This window comes from Poeciliopsis prolifica, unplaced genomic scaffold (assembly GCF_027474105.1).
Source record: "Poeciliopsis prolifica strain line A6 unplaced genomic scaffold, Auburn_PproV2 SCAFFOLD004, whole genome shotgun sequence".
NCBI classification, from domain to species: Eukaryota; Metazoa; Chordata; class Actinopteri; order Cyprinodontiformes; family Poeciliidae; genus Poeciliopsis; species Poeciliopsis prolifica.
In genome coordinates this window covers 10,890,048-10,904,067 of record NW_026562379.1, presented here as the reverse complement: position 1 = coordinate 10,904,067, position 14,020 = coordinate 10,890,048, and the positions used below count along the sequence as shown (strand labels likewise).

Genomic DNA, 14,020 nt, shown 5'->3' with positions numbered 1-14,020 from the left:
ACATTTTTTAATTAACTGAATTCAACTGTATTTTATTACAGTTTAAACCTGAATCAGACTGATCTGAAATACTTCACATTGAATTGACTTCAACATGATGAAGACCATTGGTCAGAGGAGTCAATGCCGGTTGCATGGCAGACTTAACACTATAAGTCAATTTAACACAATAAAATACATAAGTATTAAAAAATGTCACATAGAAAGGATTTGTCCACCTTAATACGTCTCACGGGGTTTCAGTCCGTTCTTGATGTTTTTCTTGGAAACAACATGGTTTATGATGCCTTGTTGTAAACAAGATAACTATCTGAAAGCCTTCATTCCAAATTCTATTCAGACTCTGCTGAGCAAGCTCTGCACTGGTGGGAACACACTGTCATAGTGGAGTCGTCTGGAAGAAATGGTTCTGAACGTTTTGTTTTGTTGGTGCTCCACTTCTTGATCATCTTGAAAAGGTTCTATCACATGTGAAATTCGTAGCAGCATTTTCTTTATATGCAAGACCATTTTTGTGGAGTGGTGAAGACTTAACATTTTTCTTTAAAGATTACTATTGTAAACAACTATCATTATCATCAGCTGCTCATTTCTACTTAGGAATGTCTCCAGCCGTCAACATGTGAGAGAAAGTGCAGACCATGAGCAGATCGGCGACAAACCCATGATCTTCTTGCTGCTAGGCAACAATGCTGCCCATTTCTAACTGAAGATGCTGATGATGATTTAAGGACATCTGTTCTTTTTATAGCAATCTGAATTCAGCTGGAAAGTCTTACAGCTATATTTCTGCTTTTAATTAAATTCAAGTTAATAGTTTGCTCACCATTTTCCACCTGTGTAATGTGGAGTTTTTTGTTGGAAAATGAATGTTTTTAAATAAATCTCTGACTTGGAATGATTTGAAATGCAAACATCTTATTAATCTACACATCTAAAACAAAACTGTGCAAAATTGGTCTCACTGTTAAGCATTTTAGCCACGACTGCATGAAGTCAAAACTAGATAACTAGTGTTGGCTTAGGAAATAAAACAGAAAGTAGCTCCAAGAAATCACAATATTTGTCCAAGAACTAATATGATGACACTTTACAAAAGAGCAATGTCCAATTCATTGCATCGTTTTAAAATTACAAAATCAAAACAAAAATAACTGCTAGCTGCACAACTTGAAGGTTTGACATGTAAAGTCAAAGTGACCTTTGACGTGAGTCATACAAAATTGCAAGCCCCACTGGAGCATTTACCATTGTTTTGCAGCATAAATCTCCTGGACGGAGTGAACTTGATATTACAGTCCTTTAAAAAGCTTTTTACTGTTTATTAATCTTCCGTCCTTCCTGTGTGTTCAGGTGAATGGCCGCCTGACATTAGGAGAGAACATAGCCGACATGGGAGGACTAAAATTGTCGTACTACGTAAGTAAAAAACTTTGCAGTTATAATTCAATTTTTCCCCCACAGCTTTCTGAACATTTCTTAAATCCTAGTTTGTTTCATTAAATGAGTAAAGGCTGAACTGCACTAGAGTCGAGATAAAAGATCTGATTTATTTAAATTTTTGAATTTCCTTAGAAAGAGAAATGTGGATGTTCTATTATTGTCTGAGAATATATAGTAACTGAAGAGTATTTAATGTTGGTAAATACAAAAATTAATCTCCCTACAGTTACATAATTCACATATAGTGCAAAAACCTTCATACCTCTTTTTCTATTAATATCATAAATTATTATGCCTCTCTTTGGGATTTTATGTGACACATAAACTCACAATTGTTAAGGAAATACAGATTTTTCAGAAGAATGGGATGCATTTTTATTCATTCTTAATTAGTTGTACACCTCTAAATAAAATCCAGCAACACCAATTGTCTGCAGAAATCACCTAATTACTAAATCAATTCCACTTTTGAAGAATTTAATCTCAGTTTAAATGCTGTGAAGAGAGAATGCACCTCCAACTTTAAAAAATTGTGGTAAATGGTCACAAATAGTAATTTGTCAAAACTACTTTATGTTTTCTGAACTTGACAACTTAATAATCAGAATAAATTAAGTTGGATAAGCTAAATGTGATTCATTGTGACTAATTAATGGGCCCCACAGGTTTGTTAGAGTGCATTGGTGAACAAAGAGCATCATGAAGATTTTTGAACACAATAAGCAGGTCAGGAGAAAGGTTGCAGAGAAAGAAGAGTGGTAAGAACAAAGCAGTAGCTAGGAAAAAAACAGCCATAACAAACCCTCTTTGCGGTTTTCTAAAGGCCGTGTGGATGAGACAGCAAACAAGATACAAATACATCTCACACTTTTTTATTCACAATTCTGTGCTACTTTGTACAGGTTCATCATAAAAAATCCCAATAAAATAAGTGAACATGTATTTTGTAGCATGCTTGAATGTTTTCTGCTACATCTGTTTTCTTACTTTCCTTTGAAAAGTGAGGAGCATTCTAACATCTAACCTGAAGGTTATTTGTTTTTCTATTTTCTGTCAATCATTATCCCTTCACTTCTCCTTGCAGGCTTATCAAAAATGGGTGAGGGATAACGGTCCAGAGAGGCCCCTCCCTAAGCTAAAATACACCCACGAACAGCTGCTCTTCATAGCCTTTGCACAGGTGAGGAAGTTTGTCTCCGGCTCTGTTTTTCTTTACATTTACTTATCATATCATATCAGGTGCCACTCTCAGCTGGAGCTGGAAACTAGAGGACAGGTTGTAGGTGTCACATACCAGCATTAGCTGATAGATACATTAAGTATTAGAGGGATTAAATCAGCAGAGCCTTGATGACAGCACAGTGTCTCGGAGCGCTAGACCACCCCTGATCCTTTTAAGTATTACGAGTCGTCATTGAAATTCAATAGTTTCATTGAAATTCATAGCTTAATGTAACCGAGGCGGAATCTGAAAACGCTTAAGAATGCAACGTGGTGTGTTTAGGCTCATTTTTTTAAAACTCCTGCCCTGAGGGAAGTGTTATGAAAATCAGGAATATGTGCTTACATTCATTTGAAATGTCATGTGCAAGTGTGAATAAGATGCTTGAGGCGATGCAATCACCTCGAACAAAATGAATCCGACCCTCCAACCTGCACAGCAGGCTGACACACGTGTCTCTTAAACAGAAGACTTATAAGGTTGACTATAAAACCCAAAATAAGTTAAGAGAAATGTGATCATCACAGCATGAGGACTTCAAAGGTATTAATCACAAACAAATTGCAGGGGTTTATTCCATTTAATTAGTCGTCACATAAGAAACAAGTCCGACCACACAGTTACTCTGTGTTCGACCACATCAACAATAGAAAAATGTGAACCAGAGAAAGCTGTATTCGATTATTTTCTGTCAACATTTCTGGTCACTGTACACAGAGGAAGATTAAAAAGTACTAAAAAAAGAAAAGAAACCTTTAAACAAATTATTTTTAAGTTACAGAACCAGGATCAATTTCTAAACATGAAAGCATTACCTTTAAATCTAACACTTGTCCTCTTTTGTTTTTTAATAAAGTGGTACAGTTAACGGTGCCCCTAAAATTACATATATTTAAATATTAGATCAGCATTGTTTTCAAATTACCACTATTTTATGTTGATCAGATTTCTGAGATGGAAGTAGGAACTACTGTTTCCTGACTTCTTGTTTCTCTGGGGTATAATTATTTGACATAACACAAAGACCAATTTCTCTCAGGTACAAGCTGCTAAGCTGAACGATGACATTTATCTTGTCATTATTCACAACATGTAATTATATATAAAGTTTTTCAAAACAGATGAGTTTAGATGAGATCAAAGTTTAGTTTAAGGGCATCAAACACCTCAGGTGGATGACACATGCATATTATTTCAAGAAAACAATGCTACATTTGTTGATCCAACTTTTGGAAATACTCTCTACTTATTTATAAATGCATTTCAGTGATTCTTGAGAAATGAGACTAAATGGGTTTAAATTTTCCCACACATTTTTAAGTTATTCTTCCAGTGTATGTATACAAATATGACAAACAATGTTTTGGAAATGTAAACATTTTAAGGTACAGGCTCCCAGTTGCAACATGTTTTTTGAAAATTACAAAATTCTGACAAAGATAAATATAAAATTATTTTTAATGACCCTATTACTGATATTTTTACTCAGTTTTACGGACAAATGCTGCTCAAGAAACAAAAAAATACACTATTTAAAATAAAAAACAACAAAGTCCATCTGAAGGAGTTCACAGTGCATGACAGAGTTGACACAGAACTGAAGGTGGTGACAAACTAGTGAGTAAAACAAAAAACTTTATACATGTGAAGTAAAGCCATTTATGTAAAATATATTAAAATGAATTAAGTGCACACTTAAGTGAGATTTGTTGACACTATCACTGAAAGAGCCCCACTGTCAGTTTGAAACGCTGACGGAGTTGACAAAATGGCAAAATACCTCAATTAATATGATGTTACTCTGAAGGAGGCCATATAGACCTCTTGCTGAGAAAGACCTCAGGTCTTTCTTGGCTATAGGTCTTCATGGTGCTTCATTATGCTGGAAGATGCTCAAGATAATCACCGAATTGTTTCTAGATTGTTTCTGGTCTGCCCTGCTGGGCGTCTTTATCCCACTCTACATTCAGCTACCTCACAACCATGGTGGCTCTGCTGTTCTTGTACTTCCTGCAGAGTTTCACACTTTAATTGATGTCTTTCTTAGATATTCTACACTGAGAAAGCAACTTTCAATGTGTTAATATACAACTAGCCACTCTTCATATGTGACTGCCTTAACATTTGTATGAACGCTTCTCTCTTAAACTTTTTACTTGTGTGCTGCCTCGCTCTGTTGCACATTTGCTCAGCAAAACTGGTGTTTAAAAGGCATAAGAATTTATCACAAATGCAGAAAAGCTGTTTAAAACACCATAAAAAGTAGTTAAATAAAAGCACAGCAGAAAATATCAAGAAAAGCATAAAGTGACCAGAACTACAGCTGCAGAAGCTCTGGTATTTTTTTTCTCATTTATTGTGATACATGGATGCTTATAAGGTCAATGCAATAAAACTAACTGGAATTATATACTGTTTTCTTTTTATAGCTTTTCCATTTCAATTCTGTTCCAGCCTCTTGATATGTATATTTGTTTTACATGATTACAAATAAAAAGAAATAAAGATCGCACAATACAACCGACACAAAAGCTATTGAAAGAGAGACGACATGGTGTTTGGAGCACTGACCTTTGACACCAGTGCATCACACTATGGCCACACAAGGTCAAAGAAAAATCTCCGGGGAGTTTTGTTCTTTCTTTCTTTTAATTGCAGGATTCCAGTTTTTTATATTCTATGAGCAATAGGTCTACACTTTAGAGTTCTCAGTTCATCCCTTTTCTGAATTGCCAGTAAGCCGCCACATACTTTTTTAATATGGTGTCTTTAAAAAATATATTTTACTAAATCAAGAAAACAGCACTGTTGACAGAATGGTTTTTAAAATTACTGTTTAGAAAAACCATTCTTAAGGCAGACTTTGATTTAAAAGTTTTTCATACTTTCACCATGTTTTCAAGCTGCAAAATGATATAAACCCTTCAAGCCACTGTTATGTTGTTTTGTTTTTTTCTGTCAGAACTGGTGTATGAAGAGAAGATCTCAGTCAATCTATCTGCAGCTGCTCACTGACAAGCATGCACCAGAGCATTGCAGGTGACATTTTTATTTAATTTTGGTTTTGAAAAATAATTCTGCTATAACATTCATGAATAATGTCATATTTCACACATTCCACATCACTTTTAATTTCTTTTTATTCCTATTTGCAGGGTGCTGGGCAGCGTTTCCCAGTTTGATGAGTTTGCCCGCGTTTTCAACTGTCCTAAGGGGTCTCCGATGAACCCTGTGGAAAAGTGCTCTGTTTGGTGACCCGGTGACCCTCAATTTTCAAGATCCAAATGAAACTCAGCGTTTCTTCAGACACATCACATATTCCCGTAGCTCATCAGGGAGGAAACAGTGTTGAGACCCCTGCCTACGGATCATCATCATCACTGTCAGTGACTGAGTACCACTGGTCAAACCAAGCATAAGTCATGTGACTGTAGCTTGTGTACAAATATCACGTGATTATAAATATTTTTCTATGTTTACATTTATTTTGAAATCATCTATTTTTCTATTTAGCAGATATCTCATACATTATGTTTAGAATTCATAGAGTTTTGTTTCAGGTTAGGCATTATGTTTTCTTGTTTGCTTTTTTATGAAAAAGGCTTATTTCATAGTGAAAAAACTGTAAATTTAGAGTGAATATCTTAGTGCCAGTCAAACATTCAGGAAGTATCCATCTGCAGGCGTCACTTTCATTCTCACTACCATTTCCAGTTCATAAATTCTTTGCTCTCATGCCAGGAAATTAAACATCATATTCCCCTTGCTGTGGCTAAATTCCTATTTTTATTATCCTCCAGAGAAAACACATTTACATTCATGCGTACGCATTTTTTTTTTTTTTTTGTTTGTTTGGGTTTTTTTTCTCACTGTATGGTATTAGAGCTAACTGAACTTTTTCTGTTATAAATCAATTAGGATTAACAAACTTATTTCAATTCACAACATGAAAGATGATAAAAAATTTGAAGAAACCCAGATGATGTCATCCGAGTTAAATGGAGGCATACGTACAAACATACTGTTCCAGGATAGAGACAGGTTCTGTGTACAAAAGATGAGCGTAGTTTGGTGTAAAATGTTTGTATCGACCCCAGGAAAAAAGCAAACTTTGTAAAGATGCTGACTGAAGCTTGTACGAGAGTCATTATCTGCTGTGAAATGAGTCCTGTATCAGCATGGGGAGAAAGGCCCTTTAGAGAGAAAAAATCCTCTCCAAAAGCAACAAAAATAAATAAATAAATAAGATTACAGTTTGCAAATGCACTGATTAACAAAGATCTTAGTGTTTGGAGATATGTCCTGTCCTGATTAAAACCATCCCAACTGTGTACCACAGAGGTGGCAGCATCATGTTGTGTGTATTATGAGACAAGTGCACTTCACACAGTAGATGGCATTTAGTAGAAAGATCATGAGTAAAAATCAAAGCAACATCTCAAAATCTCAGCCTGAAAGTTGAAATTTGGTATTAAATGAGTCTTTCAAATTTGCACTTTACTACACCTTACTGACAATTAGTTACAAAGTAAGTTAAGAACATTAAAGTTAAAGTTTTGGAGTGGCCAGTAGAAATCCTTGATTTCAGTGGATTTGTTGACAGTTTTTTTTTTTTTTTTTTAATGTGTGGGTAAATAATAAAATTAAATATTAAAATTGGCTAAAATTCCATCTTACTATTGTGAGAGCCTCATGGAAAGAAACCCTAAAACAGTTTAGAGACAATTCCTTCAGTTATTAGAAAACATTGGTGTTTCCTCGCTCTGGGGTTGGAATGTAAAATGTGTTGCAGCGCTGCCCTCTTGTGGCCACGGAGAGCAATGGTCAGTGTTCAGCTCGTCTCGACTGTAATTAATGTTTGCCTGCATTGGTCTTTCGTTGCTGTGAGTGTTTGTAAGACTTTCTTATTTTATTTTTATTTTATTTTTTTTTCGGAAAAAGAAAACAAACAAAAAAAACCCTGTTGACTCATGCTGAGTACTTTTCTCAGGATTTGTAGCAACACGCAGCACCAAAGAGAGAAATCGTCTCTTCAGTCCATGCTGCCAAAACAGAACTATTGGAGGTCACATGTTACATGTAACTCATCACAAAACCCAACATCCTGTACAATAAAGTCCAACTGTAATTCTAAAGAATCATACATTTGTACACAGTGTTACTTTTCTATGAAGAATTTGTTGATACCAAACCAGAAGAATGATTAGACTCTTTGTACAGTGAAGAAGTATATCAGATATAATGGTTGTTGAAGTGAGTGCATGTTTCCATCCAGAGCAGCATTAAAACCTGACTGATTAACATAGAGGATCACACATGCGCCTCAGTGTACAGCTGCTAACCCACATGTGGCTGCTCTCTTTTCCTCTCTGTTGGTCGCTGTTTAATGTTCTAATAAAAACAAAGGCTCACTCACCGTGTCCAGGTGGTTCAATAACTGCGTTTTCATCCAGGTTCTCAAGATCTGAGTGATGTGAACTAAAACACTTGGCTTAATATCGTCAGGCATTGAAAGTCCACCTCTCCCACTCTGCCTCAGGGTTGTTTATGACATGCAAACCCTGCCAGAAATCAATACAACACAATCTGTATAAGCTAGGATGTTGTTTTATACAACATACAGAGCCTTGCATAAATTTTTACACCATTAACCTTTTATATATATTTTGCAACATTGCAAAAACAAATTGCAATGTATTTGAGCTGGAATGACTCTTTATTATTTTAATCCATGTCGCTAAGAATAACTGTGAAATGTTCAAAGACTCCAGCTAATATTTTTAAACATAAATAACATAATAAATGCAAGTTTGAGCAGTATCAACAGCAAAAGTTGATACAAAGTCTTTAGTCTTCCAGCCTCCACTGATCTGTGTACTGCATCAGAAACAAGCAGCTCAGTCAGCACTATGGATTTTTAATAGATTGTGTGGAGGCATGCATATTTACACTGATGTGTAAATCACTCAGCAAATCATTCCCAGCAAATAAGAGACCCTGTATGGAAGATTAGATTTGCAGAACAGTGTTTGGTGGCATAATTTCAATCTAAAATTACTGTTGTTTTCTTAACCAGTATAAAACACCAGTGTTGTTTCTTTACACTTGTGTTAAAATAGAAACATGCCTGATTTGCGTTCATGCTCCGATTCAGAACTTTTACCTATGGTGATATGCATCTCAGATCCTCCGGAAAATAGAAATTGAGATTTAGGAAGCTGGTAGCTCTCAAAAAAAATTGCAGTTTTTTTTTTTGTTTGTTTTTTTTTCATTTTGATTCTAAAATTTCTCCCATATCCTTCAAAAAAATTAATGTGCAGAATTAGAAATGATCTGATGCTCCCAGAAGCATCAGATCAAGTATGCCATCTTTTCAAAGTGGTATTTCATTTCAGGACATATGATGTCTGGACTTGAGAATGTCTTCTCAGCAGTTGGATTTGCAGCAAAGTCAGATGACATTAATTGTTTTCTAAATCACAGGACTTTAATTTTGAACAAGAAAGATTTTTTTTTTCAAACTGCTGCTTTAAAATGTAAATTTAATCTTCTCTGAAACACTGTTTCGTGAGGATTCTTTTGATCAAAAAAGGAAAGCCAAATGGAATGTGCAACAGCTAACCTAAAATATTTCAACTCAACTCACAAAACCTAAGACAGAGATAAAAAGAAAGAAACAGTCGAGCTAAAAAGAAAGCTCTACTTTCTTTTTAGATGTGAAAATGCATTCAACTGTTGTGTTTTTGCTTTATACAAAAACAAAACTGATTACTGAAACAGTTTCAGTTTTGCTTCAAGAATTTTCAGAGGTGCTGTTTTGATAAGCAGCCACAATTTCCTTGTAATTGATTTCCAAGAATTGATTCTGGTGAAGTGATTTTTGTTTTAAAAACCAAGTTATTATTGGTCATAAAGAGCTCCTGCTAGAAACTCTGTGCTTCTGTTTCTTTCATCACACCTGGTGAAGCCAAAGCAGCAACTGTCTTTGAAACACTGATATTGTATATAAACAGAAGAAGAAAATAAAATTAAAAAAAATTAAATTAAATAAACATATAGTGATAAGGAAATAATTTACATTGAATTACAAGACTTTTTTTAATAAACGGAAGCAGCAACTGTATTTGACGTTTTGGTATTTGAAATGTTAATATATGAGTAAATACAGCAGTCAATATAAATCACCACTCAAGTGCCTGCAGCGCCTCCCGGTGGTGAGTCGGGGTACGTGCAGCCTGAAGAGCAAATTATTTCACTTTCTGTTTCGGAGAAACGTGATTGAAGTTTGTGTTGACGCTTCAAGACAATCTTTCCCTTTCTGAACAACAGCTGTCGATGGACAACACAGAACCAACCCGAACCTGTGAAACATGGTAAGAAGTGACTCAGAACTGCACTGAACGATAAATGATTTAAGTTTTGTTTTATTATCAGCATAAACAGCCTGAATAATAACAATACGGATCTTTGAGGTGTAGATGGTAAAGACGCCTTGGTTTTAGAACCAATTGTTCACATTTCTATCTCAGCCCAACCTGAAGTTAAATGTCTGGAAGCTCTTTAAGGTGTTTGACTAAAAGAAGCGCAGGTGCAAAAAGAAAGGTATCACTTCAGTGTGGCCTAAGTTTGAAATGACATATTTGGAGTCGCTGTGTAACTTCTCTGTAGGTCCTGGAAAACAGCTGGTCAAAATAAACAATAAGTTAACTTTCAAATTTAAAATGATTTCTGCCCCTCTGATCAGAGTGAGTCATGTTGTTAAGACACTGTTAAAGGGAAATAACTCTTGAATTCACTTTTAGGGTTACACGATCTCACCCTGTGGAGTTGTCAGTCCTTGATAAGAGAACTTCCTGGTTCAAAGATTCAAATCTTTACCAGGTCATAAAAGCATTTAAAGTTATCCCGAAGTATTTGTCTCGTGAACTTGCACTTTATTTTCCCTCTCAGCCACAAAGAGGTGGCAGAGGCCAACTTCCCTCTGCATGAGAGCCACTGCAAACGATTTTTGAGTGTCTGTCCTGACTGTGATGAAGCTGTCCCCAAAGACCAGCTGAGCCAGCACAGAGAGGAGCAGCACACCCAGGTGATCATCCGTGTATAAACTACACCGCTTTGTTGTTTTCCAATATTTTCCCTGCAGAATGACCCTAATGAAGTTATTTCCTATCAAACCATTTCTCTCTGTCTAAAGGTGAAATGCTCCAAGTGCAACAAGAAGATTGAACGGTGTCACCTCGAGGATCATGAAGTGAGTTTCTTTGAACTCGTACAACGTTGTGTGGAGAAACATCTGACATCTCAACCTTGATGTCTTTCTACGTCCATTTTTTGTTGTTGTTGTTGTTCATTTACATCCAGTCTCACTGCTTTGGACTGAAACATTTATAAGAAGTTAAGGTTAAGGAAGTCTAGGGCCAGGAATGAGATAAAAAATAGACATCGCTACAAAAGCAAAATAGATTATACAAAAAAAAGCTATATCTTTGGGATCTCCAATTCTACATGAAACTTTTGGTTCACCTGACTTTAGCTGACTGAAAACCGACGGACTTTGCTTCAAAGCCCAGTTAATGATTAGAATTTACCAAAACTCTTTATGCTTTTCAGTATAAGCTAAGTATACTTCAATTGCCTTTAATGTAGTAGTGCGATATCAGTGCAGAAAGGACTTCTTGGATATTATTTTTCAAGGGTCAGCTTTGTCTGAATGGCGTTGTCTCATTATAATTTCACTGAATGCAGGTCTTTGCCACCAGTATCAGAAACCTCATGCAGCCTGTAGGGAGTTATTTGAAAAAGCAATTTCTTGTCAGAGTAAACATATCGGTGCATGCGACAGAACAAATGGATCTTTCCAACTCTGCTGTGCTTCCAGGCAGAGGAGTGTCTGGAGCGACTGCAGAAGTGTATGTTCTGTGAACTGGAGGTGCCGTGGAAGCAGCTGGAGGAGCACACTGTGATGTGTGGGAGTCGCACAGAGCTCTGCCAGGACTGCGGTCGCTATGTCAAACTGAGTGACCAGTCAGAGCACAGTTCAACCTGCTCAGCTGCCGATGGAGAGGACTCGACTCAAACTCAAACTCAAACTCAAAGTACTGAAATGGACCAATTCAGCCTTGAACTTACTTAAAGTCCAGAATATATTTCCCTCCTGTTTAGCCTGAACTTTTCTTTGTCTCAGCAGAGAACAGAGTGAGCTGCAGTAACTTTGGGAGATCATTTCTAGAAAAAGAAATAGACCATCATGAGGTACGTTAAACATATTTCATTATGTTTTCTTGAGAAATTGTGAATCTAATATGAATCATGCAGTTCATAATTCATATTTTGTCATAATATTCTCATAGACCTCAATATGGCAATACTATCAAGGTAATGTATAATTGTCAAGAGGAAGGAAAAGGATGCAATATTTAACTTTATTTATAACAAGTAAATATCTGAAAAGTGTGGCATGTATATGTATTAAGTCCCTCTGAGGCAGTGCTTTGTAGAACTATACTTTACTTCAACTGCAGCTGCAAGTCTTTTGGGTTATGTCTCCACCAGCTTTGCCCTGCTTCAGTATCCCTTGTCACCAGAGCATGCTAATGCCACTACCATGTTTCACACATCTAAAAAGTTGTTTTCTGACCAGATTTTTTTTCCACTGAGGCTAATTTACCTTTGGGCAGGTATTAAACAGACCTTTTATTAATTCCACACCATAAAAATTTATGGTAAAAAATTTGTAAAACATCACCAGATACATACTTTAAGATTCAAAGCATTACATTACCTTAGAAAATACATGGAATTAATATAACTCAATAAACATAAATTTCACTTAATTGATGCAGTCATAAAATTCAGAAAACACAGAAATTTGTTGTGGATTGATATAAGACTTTATTTAGTCTTAAATGTTGTGTTTTGTCATCTGCTGATCCTGAACTGCATCTCCACAGTAATAGTTGGACTTATAGCCTCAAGAATTCACTTTGACACGTATCTATGTCTGTCTTCCTTTCTCACACGCAGGTGAGGTGTTATCAAGAATCAAAGCTGCTCTATGAAGAGGTTGACAACAAAGAAGAAAAGTGGGAGGATAAAGACGACTTATTCAAGCAGCAGAGTCAAGACCAGCTGAGAAGTGCTTATAAATCCACTTCCCAGTCACATGAAGGGACACGGGGTCCGTGGGTCAGTGGAGACCAGGACCAGATCAGCACCTGTCCACATTGTCATCTGGCCCTGCCGGTCTCAACACTGAAATGGCATGAGGTAAAATACCTGAATCACACAGGCTTTTTATTTATGCTAAATATTTCCTTTGATAACAATGTTTTTCTTCTTTTTCATGTTGTAGGCAAAATGCAGAGTCCATGCTGTCTTGAAAGACAGAGAGGGCTAAGGACGGAGACAAGTTTTTTGAACGGATCACCTGAGAGTAATGATCAGCATCCATTGTCTCAACTGCGTGTGTGTTTACATTTTTTTTGTTTAGTCATTTTTATTTTTAGCTGAATCATCTTTTGAAAGTGGAGTATTGTATATTTTCAAGCCATATGAGTGTCAATGGTGTGTCATAAAGACATCAGCTTTCCTCTTGTTTAAACTCTTGTCATTTGAAGGAAAGTGTGAATTCATCCCGGCAGAAGAAACACTATTTGGTTTCATGATATATTTTGTTATGAATATGAAATTACAAATAAAATCATCCATTATTGTGAATTTTGTGTACTTTCATTATGTAGTTTAATAAAATATTGTCTTTAAAAAAGTCAACAATTACTTTGGTCATTTAGTTTGTACTAATATGTTTGGAGCATAAACTACAGTAGTTTAGATTCCATACCCTACTGTCTTATTTCCACACTCACTGCAATTTTATCTATAATTCTGTTCAATGTATTAAAAATTTGTAAATATCCTGTCTCATTACATTTTCAGTGTCCCCCAAAATGCCAGTGTTTTTTATTGGAGTCCAAATCAAAGTAGTGTACTGTTGTGAATCGCAAGGGAAATGATGCATGTTTATAACATTTAAAATATATTTTTTTAATCTAAAAATTGGGTTCACCTGTGTGTAACTGGATATAGTATAAGCCATCTGTTTTGTGACATTTATAAATCTACTTCACAGGCTTTGAATGTCTCACAGAGCTTTGTTCAATCCGTCATCTGAAAATAGAGTATGCCACAACCAAGATATGGCCATCCAAATGAACTAAGTCATTCAAAAAGAGGTTTAATTTGAGAAAGCAGCCATGAGGCCCATGGTAATTGGAGGAGATGCAAAGATACCACAGCTCAGGTGTCTGTTGTCATGACTCCTTATAGTTGTCCTGGCAACTGAAAGTCCATAACATT

General features: G+C 35.9%; 2 protein-coding genes across 5 annotated transcripts in view; both read left to right on the top strand.

The window, feature by feature from the left end:
- The window catches only part of LOC129359376 (endothelin-converting enzyme-like 1), a 55,777-nt gene extending 47,697 nt beyond the window's left edge, over nt 1-8,080 (top strand). For both annotated transcript variants that reach the window (XM_055028957.1, XM_055028956.1), the window contains 4 exons: nt 1,354-1,419; nt 2,528-2,623; nt 5,628-5,704; nt 5,821-8,080. In XM_055028957.1, the coding sequence (XP_054884932.1) occupies nt 1,354-1,419; nt 2,528-2,623; nt 5,628-5,704; nt 5,821-5,920 (339 nt within the window). In that variant the 3' untranslated portion in view covers nt 5,921-8,080. The remainder of the gene's footprint in view (nt 1-1,353; nt 1,420-2,527; nt 2,624-5,627; nt 5,705-5,820) is intronic.
- Nucleotides 8,081-9,942: 1,862 nt separating this feature from the next.
- Nucleotides 9,943-13,427, top strand: xaf1 (XIAP associated factor 1). Of its 3 annotated transcripts, none has more exons than XM_055028259.1 (7): nt 9,943-10,038; nt 10,616-10,751; nt 10,860-10,916; nt 11,544-11,754; nt 11,853-11,917; nt 12,689-12,931; nt 13,017-13,427. In XM_055028259.1, the coding sequence occupies exons 1-7, from the start codon at nt 10,001-10,003 to the stop codon at nt 13,059-13,061; spliced, it is 795 nt and encodes a 264-aa protein (XP_054884234.1). In that variant the 5' UTR covers nt 9,943-10,000; the 3' UTR covers nt 13,062-13,427. The 3 variants fall into 3 exon arrangements, with proteins under 3 accessions (XP_054884234.1, XP_054884233.1, XP_054884232.1); XM_055028258.1 differs by having other exon boundaries at nt 11,544-11,760; XM_055028257.1 differs by having other exon boundaries at nt 11,544-11,760; nt 11,850-11,917.
- The last annotated feature ends 593 nt before the right edge of the window (nt 13,428-14,020 follow it).

Coding starts and splice junctions, on each gene's coding strand:
- xaf1 (XM_055028257.1), top strand. CDS start 10,001: ATGGACAACACAGAACCAACCCGAACCTGTGAAACATG. Junction 10,752..10,859: donor GAGAGGAGCAGCACACCCAG/GTGATCATCCGT, acceptor CTCTGTCTAAAG/GTGAAATGCTCCAAGTGCAA. Junction 11,918..12,688: donor AAGAAATAGACCATCATGAG/GTACGTTAAACA, acceptor TCTCACACGCAG/GTGAGGTGTTATCAAGAATC.